We start from the raw sequence: 20363 nt of genomic DNA on the forward strand, positions 1-20363 counted from the left end.
CTCCCAGTGGGTTGTTAGATCCTGTGGGGTCATCCTCTCTGGTGGCAGGTTAAAGGAGCTGGGGTTGGTAACCCCACAGGGCTCCAGTCAGGTAAGAAGCTGGGGAAGTGATTACTGGTGGTCCAGTCCCTCTGGACTTTTTTGGTCAACTGCAATCCAGGACCCCTCCCCATCGGAATCGCCGCGTTTTTGACGAATTTCGCTGTGTTTTTCGGACCATTCCCCCCCCCCCCTCAGGATGCTGCGGCCATCTTTGTGTGTGGCATGTGGTGAATCCACTTGGCGGTTTTCTAGGGCTGGTGTTTGCTCCCGCTGCTTACCTGGTGGGAAAGGCAGTTCCTTTTCAGGATCTGCAATATTACACAAGCCTCGAGGGGCTCCCAAACGCCCTGCTCAGCAGGATTTCAGTGCTGATCCATTTTCCCCTCGGTGCAGGGATGGCAACCATCTTAAGCACCTTTGCAGAAGCTCAGGCAAGGGCTATGGGGGAGGGGCTGCTTCCCGCAGGGCTGTCACCGGTCCCTGCCAGTCCTGATGAATCTTTAGATCAGGACCAGGATTTTTTACAAGGGGGACAGGATGTTGATCCTGATTCTTTTTCTTTAGATTTTGTCCTCCTTATGCACAAAGGGCCGGATTTTAATACTTACGCCCGATTTTATAACATGCGCATGCAGCCGCGCGCATGTTATAAAATCTGGGGTTGGTGCGCGCAAGGGGGTGCACAATAGTGCACCCCCTTGCGCGCACTGAGCCCTTGGGGAGCCCTGCTGGCTTTCCCCGTTCCCTCCAAGGCCGCTCCGAAATCGAAGCGGCCTCGGAGGGAACTTTCCTTCCGCCCCCACTCCTTGACCTCTCTTCCCCTACCTAACCCACCCCCAACCCTACCTAAACCCCCCCTTACTTTTATTTTATAAGTTGCGTCTGCTTCCAGGCAGGCGTTGCTTGCGCGCGCTGGCCGGCCCGAGATCCCAGGCACAGTGGCAAATGGCTGCTATGCCTGGAGGCTCCAGCCCCGCCCCTTCCCCGCCCCTTTTTTCAAGCCCTGGGACTTACATGCGTCCTAGGGCTTTACGTGCACCGCCAGGCCTTTTGAAAATAGGCCCGGCGCGCCTAGGGCTTTGAAAATCTGCCCCAAAGCAGTTTTGGCTTCCAGGTCTCCGCAAGGGGCTGCTTTGCCTGTGAGACCTGCGCAGGGACCGGCCCCCCAAGGTAGCCAAATGCACTGATGGGCCCGTGTCTTTACGGGTAGCAAAGTTAAAAGGCGCTGTGGCTTCAGCTGGCTCAGCCGCCCCGGTGGTTCCAGGAAGTGCGGCTGCTGGTGCAGGGGCCTCTCTTCCCCCCTCCCCTCCCCCGCGGGAGGGGGGGAGGATTGGATGAGGATCAGGGAAAACAGACTCCCTTGGATGGAGATGATCCTAAGGTGGTCCATCTGTTTCAGAGAGAAGAATTAGAGCCTCTCATTTCTGCAGTTCTTACTGAGCTTGGGGTGGAGCTCCCTCCCGCTTGCTCCGCCGCAGGACTCGGTGGATCCAGTCCTGGTGGGATTACGAACGCCGACCTGGGTTTTTCCGGTCCATACCATGCTGCAGCAGCTGACGACCAAGGAGTGGGATGCTCCGGATGCTGGTCTGAGGGTTGGATGAGCCATGGATAAGCTTTATCCCTTAATGGATGGCTTTTTGGAGCTTCTGCAGTCTCCTAAGGTAGACGTTTCAGTTTCGGCGGTTGTCAAGAGAACCATGATCCCGGTAGCAGGCTCGGCGGGTCTCAAGGACCTGCAGGACCGCAAGCTGGAAGTGCTGCTCAAACACATTTTTGAGGTGTCGGCCCTGGGTATCCTGGCGGCGGTGTGTAGCAGTTATATGCTGCGTGCGAGCCTGCACTGGGTACAGCAATTACTGACGTCTAGAGATGATCTCCCTCCGGGTGACTCAGAACAGGCGCAGCATTTGGAAGCTGCGATGGCATATGGGGCGGATGCGCTGTGTGACCTGCTCCGCACTTCCTCTTGTACTCTGTCGGTGGCGGTGTCGGCAAGAAGGCTTTTGTGGCTCCGAAACTGGTCAGCGGATGTTTCATCCAAGGCGCAGTTTGGTGCTATGCCATTTGTATACCCAGCCACTGTATATTCATACGTTCTCTTTCTCCAGTTTTTTCTGTCCTTTATTTCCTGGCTACTCTAGCCCCCAAGTTCATTCTCCCTGTTATTTGTAACTGCGCTTCGGCCTTCCTGTTATTTGGTAACGTTCAGTTAATCCCTAAGTTTGATGTAAACCGGCCTGATATGAAGCTTGTATAGGTTTGATGTAAACCGGCCTGATATGAAGCGGTATAGAAAAATGTTAAATAAATAAATTTAAAGGTGGCTTTTTATTTGGGGATGATTTGGAGCAGTTGATAAAAGTCCTTGGGGGAGAACAAGGTTCACAAATTGCCAGAGGACAAACCGAAACTCTCCAGAGGGTTTCTATCATCCCGCTCTCGCTTTCGGGGGCAGTGGAGGTTTCAGCAGAACAGGCAGCAAGCAGCTGGTCAACGGCAACTATTGGCCAGGAACCAAACCTGGTCTTCGTCCTTTCGGGGGCGTAAAGCCTTCCGAGAGGGTGATGCTTCCACCTCCAAGACTACACAATGAGATGGGGCCGGCCCATCCCTCGATCCCTTGGGTGGGGGGGGGGGGGGGGGGTCGCCTGTCCCGATTTTATGAGGCATGGGCCAGAATTATTTCCGATCAGTGGGTGCTAAGCATAATAGAACGAGGCTACGCTTTAGAATTTGCTCGGCCACTAAGAGACTTCTACCTAATATCTCCCTGCAGTCCACAGGTCAAACGGCAGATTGTTTGTCAGACTCTCGAACGTCTATTGGCTCTGGGAGCGGTAAAGCCAGTCTCCCCAGAACATTGGAGGAAAGGAAGGTACTTCATTTACTTTGTAGTTCCAAAGAAAGAAGGGTCCTTCCGGCCAATTTTGGACCTCAAGAAGGTAAACAAGTCTCTCAAGGTGCGATACTTTCACGTTGAGTCTCTGCGATCCGTCATCACGGTGGTACGCAAGGGAAAATTCCTGGCCTCTCTGGATCTGATGGAGGCATACTTGCTCATTCCCATCCGCAAAGATCATCAAATGTTTCTTCGCTTTATGATCCTGGGAATGCATTACCAACTCTGCGCTCTGCCCTTCGGCCTTGCAACCGCACCCCGTACATTCACCAAGGTCATAGTGATTGTGGCGGCGTCCCTCTGGAGACAAGGCCTGCTCATTCATCCCTACCTGGATGATTGGCTTATCAGGGCAAAGTCCAGGGATGGCTGTGTGGAAGCGATCCGCAAGGTGACCACTCTCTTGGAGTCCCTCGGCTGGGTCATCAATCAGGCCAAGAGCAACCTTGTTCCCTCTCAGTCATTAGAATTTCTGGAAGCCAGGTTCGACACTGCAGCCAGGAAAGTTTTTCTTCCAACGGACCGGAGGAACAAACTGATGGAACAAGTTCAGCACTTGTTGGTTCTACCTTTGCCCAAGGCCTGGGACTACCTTCAGGTGCTCGGTTCGATGACATCCAGTCTGGAGGTGGTTCCTTGGACATTTGCTCATATGAGACTGTCACAACGAGCATTACTTTCCTGATGGGATCCCAAGTCGGAGAATTTTCAGTTCCCTCTACCACTCACCGATCACGCCAAGTCCAGTCTTGGGTGGTGGCTTTGCCCGCACAACCTGTCTCACGGAATGGATCTGGAGGTTCCGAGATGGACAGTGATGACTACAGATGCCAGCCTCTCCGGTTGGGGAGCTGTCTGCCAGTATCGTTCTGTACAGGGCAGCTGGTCCCGGAGGAGTCCGGATGGTCGATCAATCACCTGGAGACCAGAGTGGTTCACTTGGCTTTGCAACACTTTCTTCCACTTTTCCACCACCAGGCAGTTCGGATCCTCTCCGACAATGTGACGACGGTAGCATATATCAACCGTTAGGGAGGCACCAGAAGTCAAGCAGTAGCCGAAGCGGAGCTGCTCATGACTTGCACAATATACACGGCCTTGAGCGTGTATATTGTGTGCCCCCAAATTTGTTTTTTTTTACATCAACATATTGTTTTGCATGGTGCTGCTTTCTGTGGTTCTTTCTACCTTGCAAAAAAACATGATGTAAAAAAAACAAATTTGGGGGCGCAAAATATACACGCTCAAGGCCGTGTATATTGTGCATGCGTATTTTGCCAGTAAATTAGCTGCTACAGGATAAAACGGACGCTCATAAATTAAGCGTCCGTTTTGGTAACCTGCACACACAGGGCACTTAATATTAATTTATTCACTGCTTCACTTACTGCCGATTGGTCCATTCACTGTCACGTCAGTGAAAGGATCAATGCCCTTTCAGATGGCTGTCCAATCCCCGTGCGCCCAAGGTACATTTTTTAACCTGTCAAATTTTACATCTGCCCGAACAGGTGTAAAGTCTTCCCACGCGTCAAGGGCTCAACTTAAAAACAAAAAAAGTCCCTGCTTTTCTGTGGTTCCACCTTAGTATCATCACGATACTAAATAGGTGGAACCACAGAAAATGCACCTTGGGCGCACGGGGATTTTTTACATCGCGGGGTAATAGCTAAAAGCCTCACCTACATGGAGTTTACGCGTAATGAGCGCTATTAGCTATGTGCGAGTTTGGACACGTGTTTTGGACACACTGATCCCCTTATTGCATCGGGGCTAGGGACACACATCCAAAATGCGCACCCAAGCGCTCATTAACTTGTGCGCTAGGCTCAGTGCACGATATTGCATTGGCCTGAATGTGCTTAAAAAAAAAAGTTTATCTATAAAGTCAAACTCTCCCCAGCCAGAGCACTACCACCTAGCAAAAATGGAAAAACAAACAAAAAAAACCACGCCAGCCACTTTAGTTTACAGGGTACACAAAAAAAAAAAAAAAAAAAAAGAGACAGACCATGAAACAGAATATCCAAGCCTACCAGAAATAATTTGAAAGTCCTTCAAATAGCATGCTCCAGGTACAGAGAAGGCCTTATAACGCCTCAGCACTCAAATAGAGATGTCTCTGTAAGGTCCCATGGGAATCTAATTTACCTTCAAGCATATGGTGACAGACCGCATGGCCCTAACCAGAAAATTGTCAATCTTCCCTTGTGTTCCCAGTACAGAGGAGACCCTGAATCCCATCCCGATCAAATTAAGTGGGCCATTTAAATTCCATGGACATCCACTTATGACCTGGACTTGGTTTCTTTAGCTGCTTATAAATCTTCCACCAGCTTTTTGACATTGGCAACTGATTGATACCATTTCACCCCGTCGGGCAAGGAAACTCTGAGCTTTGTCAGGTACAGATGATCGCATCTCACCCCATCTCATACAGATGGGAGCACAACAGTGCAAATTCTCTTCTCTGCACTGCTAACCAGACCGAGTGATCTTGGAAGACCAGCACACTTTTGTTTTTGTGACATAAGTTCTTCCCTGCACTCAGCCCTCGCATTTTATGTGAAAAATCCAGAATCCTTGCGATTACAACCCTCAGTCTATCCGCTCTCTCCTTTCTGATTCCTAGTCTATGAGCACACTCAATGTGCAATGGTCCACGTGCAACGGAGAGGCCTTGTTCTTGGGTAAGCCAGGATTCTAAAAACTGTAGAAGTTCTTCATCCATGATCGCTTAGGAGAGCCCTATCAATTTCAAATTGTTACGGCGAGATCTATTTTCTAGATATTTGAGCCATTCATCTTGCTTCTTCACTGTCTCTTTCAACTCAGAAAGTTCCTCCGTTGCAGTCTGATTATCCGATACCTTTTGTTTATGTCAGTGAAACACGATTCATACACCATCATTTTTTTGTAACTTCCTCGATCTTTTCTACAATCCTTTTAAATCTCCAGTTCTAAGGTATCAACCACTGCCGCCTTCAGTTCTACAATCACACTGGTACTGACAGCCGGGCATGATGAGAATCCGCCATTTTTCCCTCCTCCTCGGCCTTTTTTTTCCCTTTATCTTTCTGAGCGAAACGCATCAACATGCCCTATCCACCACCAGCCTTCTAGTCACACACAGCTCTTCTCTCCTTTTTGGGGTGTTAAAAGTCAAATTTAGCCTTGGATGGAGGTGGATATCAGAGCGAATTGAATCACATCCCACCTCAACCACTGCACCATATGATCTCCTGACTTATTTTTAAATTGCAAACCACTTTGAACACTTTTGTAGTGACTGAGTGGTGCACAAATTGTACTAAACTAAACTGGTTTTTCTCATTGCATCTATGCATTTCCAGTTTCTATTTCTATAGGGAAGGCAGGACTACGAGTCCATTGATAGGGAAAACCCAGAACTGGGTTAGGCAAAACCAAGATTGGCTGAAACTCTCCCAATGTGGTCACCCGGGGGCCCAGTTCAGACTGGAAGAGTTGACCATTGTCATGGTGTTGTGTTTTGTGTGGGCACTCTCTCACTTGGATTTACAATGATTTGAGTTGTGTTCCAGTGTTCTGTGACTCATGATTTTGTGGCTTGGTTAGTGACCTTGAAAAAGTACTTACTAATGAAGCATTCTGCCCCGGATAATCTTCAGGTTCTCAAACACACTTAGATCTGTCATGTTCTCTGGCCAGGACTCGATGTGCAAGTAACCTGGAAAACAGCAGAGCCAGACCATGAGATTAATGGTTCCGTTCCCACAGAATATATGGGGGCGGGAGGGGTAACAATTCTTCTGATACTTATTTTTGTGGCAGGGAGGGATCTGTTTATAATATTAAGTTCAAAATTCAGCATTTTTGCTCTTTGTGCTGATAAGATCAAATTCATTCAATGAGAGCCTGAAACGATTTTATGACCCCCCCACTCCCAGCCATTCTAATATGTTCCACAAAACAACAAGACATAGTTGGCATATTGAACTCCCACAATCCATCACACTGAAAAGTTTAACTTCAACTATTTACTCTCCATTGGCCCATTACTATAGGGGCAGCACCCTCCAAGGAAGGTATCTCCCTCCTAACTTCATCATTCCCCTCCAGACACGTCAATGACCTCCTCCACATACACTTACGTCAGAGACTTCAATGACATCCCTCCCTCCGTTCCTCATCATTCCCTTCATAAACTCCAGTGGCATTCACCTCCTTTTCCACATCATTTCCCTCATAGACTCCAGTGGCATTCACCTCCTTACCACGTCATTCCCCTCACAGACTCCAGTGGCATTCCCTCCTTACCACGTCATTCCCCTCACAGACTCCAGTGGCATTCATCTCCTTACCACATCATTTCCCTCATAGACTCCAGTGGCTTTCACCTCCTTACCACATCATTTCCCTCATAGACTCCAGTGGCTTCACCTCCTTACCACATCATTTCCCTCATAGACTCCAGTGGCTTCACCTCCTTACCACATCATTTCCCTCATAGACTCCAGTGGCATTCATCTCCTTACCACATCATTTCCCTCATAGACTCCAGTGGCATTCACCTCCTTACCACATCATTTCCCTCATAGACTCCAGTGGCATTCACCTCCTTACCACGTCATTCCCCTCCTTACCACGTCATTCCCCTCACAGACTCCAGTGGCATTCATCTCCTTACCACATCATTCACCTCCATAGACTTCAATTGCATCCACCTCTTCTATATTAGAAAGTCATAAAAATCTTGTTCAGGAGTGGCTTAATAGAGTAAGAAGTATCTATCCTTACTGGGGGAGGGTCAGAACACACCTGTTATTTCCTCCAGAGTCTTGAAGACCTGGAGGTCCTCTGGGGTGAGTGGTGCAGTGTCCGTCTCAGGGTCCCTGTTGGCAAATGCAACACAAGAGTTACTAGGCAGCTAGTGACAGTCCTGTCCCCCCTACACCACCTGTGGTGAGACCTACAGCACACAGTAGCTCTTCATGGTGCATTCAGAGATCGAGCTTCTGACATCACCCTGCAGCTTTCAAAACCTTTAAATACTTTGCATCAATAACATAAAAATCAGGAGGGAAACAGGCAGAGGGCCTTGCTACATAGCCGATCTGTGCTGAGTGAATTCTGATAAAAATCTTATGGCCCATCCAGTCTGCCCATCTCCATTTCCTGTCCCACTTACCGCAGATTCTAAACCATCCTTACCATTTCCATCCTTTTCCCCACCCTCCAGAGATTCCCTAGGCCTATCCCACAATTTCTTTAAATCTGATGGTTTTGTCTCCATCTAACGCCTGAGTCTTCCCCATTTCTCTCTCATCACATGATCCCTTGTTCTCAAGCTTCCCTTCCTTTCAGAAAGGCATTCTCATTCGTATTTATTGCTCTGAGGATCTGAATATTTAATATTTTTTATACAAGACTTATTTTCCGCATCTCCAACATTTTGTTCACAGCGGATTACAGTGTTAAAACATCCACAATTTTAACGGACGATGTCCAAAACGATTTGAAAAGCAGACGATCATTATTTGAAGAATATTGTGTAGAGGCTGAGAAGATGAAGAAAATGATTACAAAAATGTATCAGATTTTAAATAAGGAGCCTCCCTTCAAGACTAAACATGTGGTAGCTTGGGAGAAAGTTATGGGTGCGCAATGGCAAAAAGAAAAATGGGAGGAATGTTTTGGGCATTTGAGCAAGTCCTTCTTATCAGCTGCTATGTCAGAAAATAACTAGAAGATACTTTTTAGATGGTATCTTACACCGATAAGGGTGGCTCGGTGGTCCCCTTCAAATAAACCTACTTTCCTACATATGTGGTGGGACTGTCCCAAAATCAAGCCTTTCTGGGAGGAATGTCAGCGCCTGGTGGGCAAGATGTTGGACACCCAGGTGTCTCTACGAACAGATTCATGGCTATTGGGGCTTCCACATCTGGACCTAATTCAGGATCAGCAGCGTTTGTTTCCTATCTAATAGTATCAGCTAGGATGCTGGTTGAGGCAAACTGGAAAAGTGACAAGATCCCTACTAGAAGCCAATTCCTGAACATACCCAGATCAGTCCAGACCAGTGGGTTATGCAGTCCCACCAGCAGATGGCAGCAGAGAACAAAACTTTGAGGCACTGCTATATACCAAGTGTGCCACCTGCAGCTCCTCAGTATTTCTCTGTCTCCAGCAGATGGTGGTGGTGCATACCTGCAGCTCTTGGCTGAATTTTCTCTGGAGTAGTTTGCTCCCCGAGGTGCCAAGTTCTGTATTGGAACCATCCCTCGGGTACAGCCGGGCAAACGGGGGGGGGAGGGATTGGATACCCCTGGCTTTGCTAGCCCGAGTGACCTGGGACCGATAGCCAGGGGACTGGCTCCCTCAGTGGTCCCGAAGCCTCCCTCCAAGTGGCCTCTGTTATAGAAGGGGGCCTTAGGAGGCCTTGCCTTCTGTTATGCACACGCAGGCTTTGGCTAGATGTAGCAAGAGATACCATGAGCAGCTGCTGCACGAGAATAGGAGATGTATGCCCTTGGACCTCGGTGAACCCAGAGAGGAGCTCTGGGGAAACACCGAGGCTGGTGAGATAGATCCGTGTCTGGGTCGAGACCAAGCCCAGGCCCCTGCCGACCTGCATACCTCAGTGAGACCAAACAGCCTTGGTTGGTCTCTGAGTGGTCCTCTGACTACTCCAAGCCCTTTCGGACCTGCTGCTGGGAACAGCAATGGCAGCAGGCCAGACAGGAGACAAGGGCGGACGAAGGCTCTGGAACATGAAGACTGAAACAGGAGACTTGGGACGTGAAGACTCAGACGAGAAGCTTGAGCACGAAGACTCAGGATCAAGGTTTTAGGAACAAGTACTGGTTTGAGGCTGCGACGCAGCATGCCCTACACAGCCCACAGCCCATGGACTGGTCGCGGACCATGCTTGAGTACAAAGCAAACTCCAGACGAATACGTGATAGTTGAAGCCGGAACATGGCAAAGATTCAGAAGAAGCCTGTACCAAGGCGCGCCCTACACAGCCACCCGTGTCTGGTCGCGGACCACGCTGGAATGGCACAGGTTCAGTCAGAGACTTAGGCATGGACGGAGCAGCCACCAGAACATGCCTAAGGGCTGAGACAATTTCCAGGGTAAGGGACCAAGACGAGACTTGGCTTCGAGCACAGGGTAGGGAGCCAAGATGAGACTTGGCTTTAGGCATGAAACATGGGACCAAGACGAGACTTGGCTTCAAGTGACGATGACCCTCCGGAGACTAGTGCTGTGAGACAAGGAGGGAGGCCCATGCCACTAGGTGACAAGACACGACATGACACGCCAGAGAAGGTAACGATGAGGAACCAAGGGTCCAGGAAGCAGCAGCGGAGACGAGGCATCAGGAAGGAACATCAGGAAGACCATGAGACATCAGGAAGACAAGGGATAATCCAGAAGAGACCAGGAACATGAAAAACAATGAGGGATCCCACGAAGAACAGGAAATACCTGCAGGAGCGAAGCCGCGAAGTCCAAGAAGAAACTAACTCCTTGCGAAGGCAACTAAGGACTGGAAGCTGGGCCCTTATATAGGGCTGAAGATCAGGAAACGCCCTGGGAGGAATCCAGGTGGGGCCAGGAGGCTGACCCTTTAAATCAGTGAAGGAGGCACGGCCCGCGCCCTAGGAGACAGGAAGCAGGAAGTATGCAGAACCATGGCCAGCAGCCATGCTACAGGAGCTGTGCAGGGAAAAGCTGGGCCTCTGCACAGGCCCTGATATCAGCAGCGGCTCCTGCCGCTGCTGGAGGCACCGAGGACCGCTCCAGCCGCCAGGAAAGCCCGGGGACTGAGGCCTCCAGGTCGCAAAGCTGAAGAGGGCGTCGGCGGCACTCCCTGCCGCAAGTGGGTCCTGATAGGCGCGGCTCCATGCCGCGCTGAAGATTAAAGTCTACGGCTCCTGCGCTGGAGGTAAGTGCAGAATCATAACAGCCACTGGTTCAGGGAAGTATCCCCTTTGGGGAAGTGTTTTTTTGTGTGTTTCAGATTTTTCTTTTTTTAACTTAATAAAACTAAGTTAAAAGTTAATTGTTCTGGGGCGCTGTTGAGCGATCGATGAGAGCGGTCGCGTAGCTGCGGAGCTCCGATCCCCTGGAAACACCTTCCCCGCCGAAACTAGCGCAAACGCAGCCAAATTTTCTTACAAAAATACCTGGCAGTGCCTAATATTGCTGGCGATTTGGACCCGATGGCCACGAAGCGGAGGACCGCCGATTTAAAACAATTCTCCTACGGCAAGCTGGCTCCCGACCCCGAACAAGATGGCGGATCAGACGGAGAAAACGCTGCTGGCACTGGTGAGGACAGCATGGCGCCTCCTGCAACGTGCACAGCCGCATCGGCTGCCTCAGAGGGAACCCCCCTTACTCGCGAAGAGGCACGACAATGGTTCATAGATTTGAGGGGTGATATGAAGCAGCACAAAAGAGAAATTATGGAATCTGTGGCAGAAGTGAAGGAAGGCCTAGCAGCCCTGGGGAATCGGGCAGATGAAATTGAAAACCGGGTGGATTCCCACGGGGAGGCACTAAATACTTTATATACTCAAGGGCTCCAACACAGCGCAGAGCTATTAGCGCTCCAGGAGAAAATTGAGGACTTAGAAAACCGGAACAGGCGCAATAATTTACGCATCCGGGGTGTGCCGGATAACCAGGACTTCGCTGATGCCACTGTGGTGGCTCAACAAATCTGTCTTCATATTCTTTCCGAAAGTCAGGGAAGCTCTACTGAATCCTTGCCTGCGCTCTCCGCGATTTCGCTGGATCGGGCACACAGGGCTCTGGGTCAGCGCCGAGACAAGCAACCGCGGGATTTGGTAATCTGCTTCCATAATTTCCAACTTAAGGAGAGAGTGTATTCTGCATCCCGCCTCATGAAGGAGATAACTTGGAAAAATCACCGCATCTCCATTTTTCAGGACTTGGCTCCTATTACGTTGCAAAAGAGGTACGAGCTGCGGGAAGTGACCCTGGCACTTCGGGACCAGAATATCAAATATCGATGGACATTCCCCTTTGGGCTTTTGTTTCAAGCTCAGGGGGTGACTTACAAGATTAAAAATAAAGTGGAGGCACTGGAGGCATTTACTAAGGCGCACATCCCTGCGACTTTTCAAGCTCCCAAGATGGCGTCCCCACCGGCAAAACTGGACTCGGCTCCTCACTGGCAGCGGGCAGACAAGGGTGGGAAAAGACTCCGGAGACAGTCTGACATTCGTCGCTCTCCCCCACAGGATCAAGGTTGATTTCACCTGACTGGCAACTTTAAAAACCTGTGGAATGACTGCTCTGGAGCGGTTCTGGTTCACTCCTCAGTAACTGCCGGGTCTGGCCATTATCTGCACTTGTGGCCGGGTACAGAGGGCGACAAGGTGCACCTTGCGCTGGTTTTTTCAGCTGATTTATGCTCACTGTTCTAGTTATATGCAGTTCTTTAGTTTATTTGTTAATGTTTCTCAAAATGGCGGGGGGTGGGGGGGGAGGGGTGGTGTATGCTGGTGACTGCTGGAAGTTGGGTGTATACGGCCTCCATATTATGTATCCCCAGGAGGGTTGGAGGGATACGGTTGAATTGCTGGGGAACACATTGGGACACATCTGTACTTTTGATATCCTGGGATTGGAGGGGAGGAGTTGGGGAGACTCGTGTTTAGTGGGCCACATGATCAGGAGGGGGGGTACTGTCCTCACCGCCACGGGTGTGCTATGTACTTGTTATGCGACATGGCTACTAGGATATTATCCCTAAATGTGAAGGGGTTGAATACTCCGAGGAAACGCTTGCTGCTCCATAAGGAGCTTCAGCGTCAGAGGGCAGGCATAGCATTTATTCAAGAAACGCATGTACGGAGACACCATGAACGGCTTCTGACTTTCCCACAGTTCTCTACCTGTTATTGGGCAGCCAGCTCTAAAGAGCAGAAATATGCTGGGGTGGGCATCCTACTTTCCTCTGCATGTGTTCATGAGGAGTTATTTAAATTGATAGATCCCCAGGGCAGATATGTTTTCCTGAAGCTAAGGGTGGGTAAAAATATTCTCTCCCTGCTAAATGTCTATTTCCCAAACACGGATCAGGTGGCCTTTCTGAATCACATTGATGACCTCCTGTTCAAGCATTTAGAAGGGGATTTAGTACTGGGGGGTGATTTTAATGCCACTTTATCACCCTCTTTGGACAACAGTTCAGGCACCAGTGTCGCTCTTAGTTTTCGGTCCAAGTGGCGTAGCTTTCTGGCCAAATGGTGTGTGATTGATATCTGGCGGCGGAGGTATCCACACTCTAGATCCTATTCCTTTTACTCTCATCCCCATGGCACGTACTCTCGGATTGACTATTTTTTTGTCTCCACACAAATGCAAAATAGGGTGCGGAAAACAGAGATAGACCATATCACCTGGTCTGACCATGCCCCAATCTGGATAGATGTCGAACTTCAGGACACTGTCCCTGGGTATAGGCCATGGCGACTTAATGAGGGCTTGCTTAAGGATCGGGATTTTGTTACTAAGATAGAGTCCCACCTGAAACTCTTTTTTCAGGAAAATAAGACAGAGGATATGACCCCCGTGACAGTATGGGAATGCTCTAAGGCTGTGATGCGGGGCCTCTTTATTTCTCAAGCAGCATACTGCAACAAGAAGAGGGAGGCCACTAGGCTCAGTCTGCTAGCTCAGTTAGGGGTCTTGACTAACAGGCACAGCGCTACCTCCTCGAATTCTGTTTATACCCAAATATTACAGATTAAGGGCAAACTTCGGTCCCTAGACGACGAAGCTATTAGCCATCATATGCTCCTGTTAAAACAAAAATTCTTTGAGGGAGGCAATAAAGCAGGGCGATATTTAGCCCAAAAGCTGCGCGCTAAGAGGGCACAGGCGACCATCGCCAGGATAGTTACCTCAGGGGACTCTGCTACTACGACGTCGGAGGGTATTAGGCAGGCTTTTACAAATTTTTATGCCCATTTATATTCACCTGATGGCACGATAAATGAGACTGCCATTGTCAGTCGACAATGGCAGTCTCATTTATCAGTCAGTCGACAATCGGTGCACTTACCTTCCTTGACTGAGTCACAGAGGGTTTTTCTGGATAAGCCTATTGAGATCGAGGAGGTGCTTACCGCCATTAAACAATTGAAGCCTGGCAAGGCTCCGGGTCTCGACGGCTATACGGGTTGTTATTACCGCAAGTTTGCCCATCTCCTGGTGGGACCTTTGACGGATGCGTTTAACTCCCTCTTGCAGGGGTCGGCCATTGGACGGGACGCTAATACTGCTGGTATCACGGTGTTACCGAAACCAGGCCGCGACCCCACCAATTGTGGCTCTTACAGGCCTATATCGCTCATTAACATTGACCTTAAAATCCTTGCCAGAGTCTTGGCCGCTCGCCTCAATGGAGTATTGCCCAGTTTAGTACATAACGACCAGGTGGGTTTCGTCCCGGGGCGGTTAGCGGCGGACAATGTTCGCAGGATAGTCGATATTATTGATTGGGTGCATGCTGAGGGATTGCCGGCTGTACTGCTTTCATTGGACGCGGAGAAGGCATTTGACTTGGTGCACTGGCCGTTTCTTTTTCAGACTCTGCACACCATGTCATTTGGCCCTTCCTTTGTGACCTGGTTGGAAAAACTGTACGCTCAACCCTTAGCACGCGTTAAGGTTAATGGTAGTTATGGTACACCATTTGAGATCCAGAGGGGAACCAGACAGGGGTGCCCTCTGTCACCTTTACTATTCGCCCTATTCCTTGAACCCTTCACTACGGCCATTCGCAGCTCACAGGGGGTGGTGGGCGTTCGGAAGGGGGCACATCATTTTAAGATTTCCCTCTTCGCCGATGACGTGATGTTCACTATTACAGACCCGGAGCACTCCCTGCCACAGATTATGTCAGAATTAATCCGATTTACTTCTGTATCCGGAATGAAGGTTAATTATGATAAATCAGAAATTCTCAATCTTACTCTGTCGCCTCTGGAAGTGCAATCCCTAAGGCGACAGTTCCCTTTTAAGTGGGCCGCCTCCTCCCTTAAATATTTGGGTGTCCGACTAGGATCCACAACTAGCCAGTTATATACGTTAAATTATGACCCGCTAGTACAAACCATACGTAAAGATCTAAACACCTGGCAGTGTCAGATGCATTCATGGCTGGGTAGACTCGCCATTATTAAGATGAATATCCTGCCCCGGTTTTTATATTTTTTTACTACGATACCCATTTTTTTGCCTTCTTCAATTCTAAAGAAGTGGCAGCAGATGCTCTGCAGTTACATCTGGCGCAAGAGGCCCCCGAGGGTGGCCCAGGCGACTTTATATAGAACAAAGCCTCAAGGGGGTGTTCAGTTACCTAATTTGTTGTGGTACTACCTCGCTGCACAGCTTCGGGCTCTGGTGGCCCTTCACCGCACAACTGATGTGCCGCAGTGGGTGCTGTTGGAACAGGCACTGGTAGGGAGGGTTCCCTTATCGGCACTTCCTTGGCAGCCACCTTTGACTAGGGTACAGATTCAATATATGCCTATCTCTCTCCGCACCACCCTAAAGGTATGGCTTAACTGGAAGGTTAAGTTGGTGGGGCCTGAACGGTACTCTACTATGACACACCTTCACACGAATACTGTCTACCACCTCTCTGACAAATCACCGATTGTGCGGAGTTGGATATCGGCAGGTATCATTAAATTGGCACATGTTCAGTTTCAGGGGTCCCTGTACACTCTTGAGCAGTTATGTAATCAATATAAGTTGGGTGAAGGGGACTTCTTGCACTACGCCAAACTTTACCATTTTGTTAAGCGTGGGCTACGGGGGGGCACTCTAAAACTGACGAGCACCCTGTTCGAGACCTATTGTAAATATGCTACTACCATCAGGGGTGTCATATCCAAGATATATGGCCTTTTTAATGGGTTACTGAAGGAGACTCCACGCCATCGCACATTATGGGACCTAGACTTTCAATGTCCTCTAGAGGACACGGAATGGGATTCTATTTATTCCCTTGCTCACAAATGCTCAGTGTCGGCCAGTTTACAGGAAAACTGTTATAAGCTGATTTACCGGTGGCACTACACACCAGAGCGTCTCCATAAGTTTCGGCCCACAATATCTGACCAATGTTGGCGGGGATGCGGACACACCGGAACCTACTATCATATCTGGTGGGCATGCCCCAAGGTAGCAACAGTGTGGCGAGAGGTTTTGGGTTGGCTCTCGGCGGTTGTACTGGAGCTGGTGAGAGCTGAACCGATGCACGCACTTCTAGGCCTACCCTTACTTGGACACAATAAAGAGACACAGAAATTTTTGCTGCAAGTCTTTATTGCGACGCGCACGGAGATAGCCTGCCATTGGAAGGACGTCACTGCCCCTAGTTTGGCTAAAATCCAAAGCAGACTACACACATATTACCAACTTAGCAGACTTACTGCGGTACACAGAGACCGATTGGTAGCGTTTGACAGGATGTGGGGTCATTACACTAAGTGGCTCGAGCTCCAAAGCATGTCTACATAAATGAATGTCACCGATGCTCTAGGTCCTGATCTAGTATATCTAAGCCTATCTAGATACCTTGGCCACTCTCATTCGGGGGATGGGCCTCAGCTATACACTTATCCACTAGAGCCCTTACTCTGGTCGCATACGTGGGATATGCCCTTTCTTATAGTTGTCGCTGTTTTAGCCCATATGCTTGCTACCTCTCCTTCAATTTATTGGTGGTCTCACTTCATTCCTTCTCCCAGGCTAAAATCTTCCATACAACTCTTCCATACATTACTTCCTTGCCGATATATATATTCCCAGTGTGTAAGGGGGGTGGGGGGTGGAGTACTGGGGTGGGGGGTGACTGTATAATTAAAAATTTGGTCAATTTTGGTTCGGAATGTAGTGGTTCTTCTAGCAGTTTGTTGATGCTACCAAATTGCACTTACTGTTCTGTATTACACTTTCTGTTTCTGTTTTTATATGCTGATGTTTTGTATCATTGTTTTGCACTGATTGACAATAAATTCTTTAAACACAAAAAAAAAGTTAATTGTTCCCTGGGCTTCCTGAGGTCAGTGGCTCTGTCGGGTGATTCAGTCTGCTCGGCAGAGCTGAGCCCAGCAGTCCTTCGTGCCCTGGAGGGGCCTGGAGAGGAGAGCAGGCAGCTTCTGGAGAGGGGCCTTCCCGGCTGGGTAGGAGCTCCCTGCACGCGACCGATCGGCGGTCCCGTGCTATTTTAAACACGGTGGCCATTTTGTTTCTCTGGTGCCGGCTGCCTTCCCACACTTGTCCCACGATCTCCACGGCTATACTCTTTCCTGCCTGGGGGGAACCCTAGGGACCGCACCACGTTTGGAGAATGGCAGAAAAGCCACTAGTTCAGCCCTGTAAGGCCTGTGGTGGGTGGAGGGACTACCTGGATTCCCTCTTCCTGTGCACTACTTGTGCTGTGGGAGGGGAGGGGTCCTCTTCTAAGGGGCTAAAGCCCAAGAAGGCCGCGCATGGGGCAGCTTCAGGGGCAGGTCTCCTGCGGCCTCAGCTACACCTGCCAGGAAGGAGTCCCAGGACAACGCTCCCCCGCTGTCTCCCGCGGTGCAGGAACCGGTTCAGGGGGACATGGAGGACGCAGAGTCTGATTCCAGCGACGATGAGACGGGTTTGGGTGGTTTTCACCTGAGTTTGTAATCCTCATGTATGAGACCTTCTTGGCCAGGAAACTGGTGAAGTGCAGACCCCAGGAGGGAAGTTGGGGGGTTCCGAAACACCCCAAATTGCATACAGACTCTCGGATCTCACTCGCAACCATGGCCCATGGGGATCTTGAAGGCTTGGATGGCCCTCAGGGGGAGGAGGTTCCCTCACCCCCAGGGGACGCTGCTACAGACCCGGATGAGACCCTCTCCCCAAATCTGGAAACTGGCGGGGTCAATCAGCTTCAGGTGGAGCCTGGTTTGGAAGGGGAGAATCCACGTGTGGTTCGTCTGTTTAAGAAGGAAGAGTTACGACCCCTTATCCCTCAGGTACTCGAGGAGTTGGGGGTGAAGCTCACTCAGGAAGAGTCCGGCAGCGAGGGTGTTAACCTGGTCCTGGTCCTATACCAAAGAAAATCCAAAAGCTTATTAGTTGGGAATAGGACTCTCCAGAGGCAGGCCTTAAGGTCGGCCAGGCTTTGACAATGATGTATCTGTGCTCGACAAGCATTTGGAGCACCTCAAGACTCCTAAGGTGGATGTGGCGGTATCAGCAGTCACTAAGAAAACTACCATCCTAGTGGCAAGGGCCGCGGCTCTTAGGGATGTGCAGGACCGCAAGCTGGAACTTCATCTTAAATGCTTGTTTGAGGTCTCATCTTTGAGTGGTGGTCTGTGCAAGTATGATGCAGCGTGCCTGTTTGTGCTGGATTCAAAAACCTCAGGACCCGGCTTCCTCTGGTGTCATGTCCCCTTCCCAAGCGGCACACCTGGAGGCGGGGTCACTTATGTGGCAGATGCCTTGTACGATTTGGTGCGTACCACAGTATGGAATATGGTTTCATCTGTAACAGCTAGGCGGCTGGCTGGCTTCGGAATTGGGCAGCGGACGCCTCTTCAAAGTCTCAGTTATATAACCTTCCCTTTTGGGAGAAGCTGCTATTTGGAGAGGATCTAGAGTAGTTTATGAAGTCTCTGGGAGAAACCAAGGGCAACAAGCTGCCTGAGGATAAGAGGCCATTCAGAAAGTCCTTCCCTCCACGGACTCGTTTTCGGGATTCCCAGAGACTCAGGTCTGGGAGGGGTGCCCCCTCCTCCGGGTCCAGGCAGCCTACAGCTCGTCAACCGTCCTTTCGAGGCTCCAACAGATCTACAAGAGGTGGCTCCAGCCAGGGGGCTGGGATGGATAAACCTGTACAATAAAATAAGGCTGGCCCTCTCCTCAAGCGTAGCGGTCGGGGGCAGGTTGTCCCAGTTTTATGAGGAGTGGGCCAAGATTACCTCTGATCAGTTGGTACTGGAGTTGATAAAGGACGGCTACGCATTAGAATTTTCTCGCCCTCTCAAGGCCACCTTCCAGGAATTGTGCTGCATTTCCCGCAATAAGCACACCGCGGTGGAGGACACTCTACAAAGATTGCTAGGTCTGGAAACAATTGTCCCAGTCCCGCCAGACGAGTGGAGAACAGTATTCCATTTACTTTGTGGTTCCAAAGAAAGAGGGTACCTTCCACTCCATTCTGGACCTGCAGCAGGTGAATTTGAGCTTGAGGGTCCCGCGCTTTCGGATGGAGACTCTCCGAACTGTCATCACGGCTGTCCGCAAAGGAGAGTTCCTCACCTCATTGGACCTCACCGAGGCATACCTCCACATTCCAATCTGCATCGATCATCAGAAGTTCTTGCGTTTCAAGATTCTGGGTCAACATTTCCAGTTCCGGGCTCTTCCCTTTGGCTTGGCTACGGCTCCTCGCACCTTTACCAAGGTGATGGTGGTAGTGGCGGCGGCCCTCAGGAAGGAGGGGGTGTCGATCCACCCGTACCTCGACGACTGGCTGATTCGAGCAAAGTCAGAGGAGGACTGCTTGCGTGCGGTCCACCGGGTGACACAGTTCCTCCAGTCTCTAGGCTGGGTGATCAATGCAGCGAAAAGTCATCTGACCTCATCGCAGTCCCTGGAATACTTGGGAGCTCGGTTCAACACTCTGCTGAGCAAGGTGTTCCTCACAAAGGATAGGATGTACAAGTTACAGCAGCAAGTTCTTCATCTCCTTCATCTTCAGATCCCCAGAGTTTGGGACTATCTGCAGATCCTGGGATCCATGGCATCAACATTGGAGTTAGTGCCATGGGCCTTCGCTCACATGGGCCATTGCAGAGAGCACTGCTGTCTCGATGGAACCCGGGCTCAGAGCAGTATCAGCTACCATTACCGTTGTCGAAGCAGGCCAGGTTCAGCCCAGAGTGGTGGTTATCAGAGACCAACTTACAGAAGGGAATGCCCCTCCAAGTCCTGGATTGGGTGGTCATGTCGACGGACGTGAACCTCCAGGGCTGGGGAGCGGTGTGCCTGGGTCATGTGACTCAGGATACCTGGGTCATTGATGGAATGGTCCTGGTCCATCAATCACCTCGAAACGAGAGCTGTCCGCAGGGCATTGGTAGCATTTCAGCCTCTGGTGTAGGGGAAAATGGTTCGCATTTCTCAGACAATGCCAGCACGGTGGCTTACCTCAACCGCCAAGGAGGAACCAAGAGCCCGGCCATAGCGCGGGAGGCTCATTTCCTGTTTACTTGGGCCGAGTAAGAACATAAGAAATTGCCATGCTGGGTCAGACCAAGGGTCCATCAAGCCCAGCATCCTGTTTCCAACAGAGGCCAAAACCAGGCCACAAGAACCTGGCAATTACCCAAACACT

The 20363-nt window shown here is 50.2% G+C and overlaps 1 protein-coding gene across 1 annotated transcript in view; it reads right to left on the reverse strand.

Moving 5' to 3' along the window:
• The window catches only part of ERBB2 (erb-b2 receptor tyrosine kinase 2), a 149177-nt gene that overhangs the window by 66289 nt on the left and 62525 nt on the right, over positions 1-20363 (reverse strand). Inside the window, exons 10-11 of the mRNA XM_029573784.1 lie at positions 7745-7818; positions 6563-6653 (exon numbers count right to left, since the gene is read on the reverse strand). Of these exons, the coding sequence (XP_029429644.1) occupies positions 6563-6653; positions 7745-7818 (165 nt within the window). The remainder of the gene's footprint in view (positions 1-6562; positions 6654-7744; positions 7819-20363) is intronic.

Source organism: Rhinatrema bivittatum, chromosome 12 (genome assembly GCF_901001135.1).
Source record: "Rhinatrema bivittatum chromosome 12, aRhiBiv1.1, whole genome shotgun sequence".
Lineage (NCBI taxonomy): Eukaryota > Metazoa > Chordata > Amphibia > Gymnophiona > Rhinatrematidae > Rhinatrema > Rhinatrema bivittatum.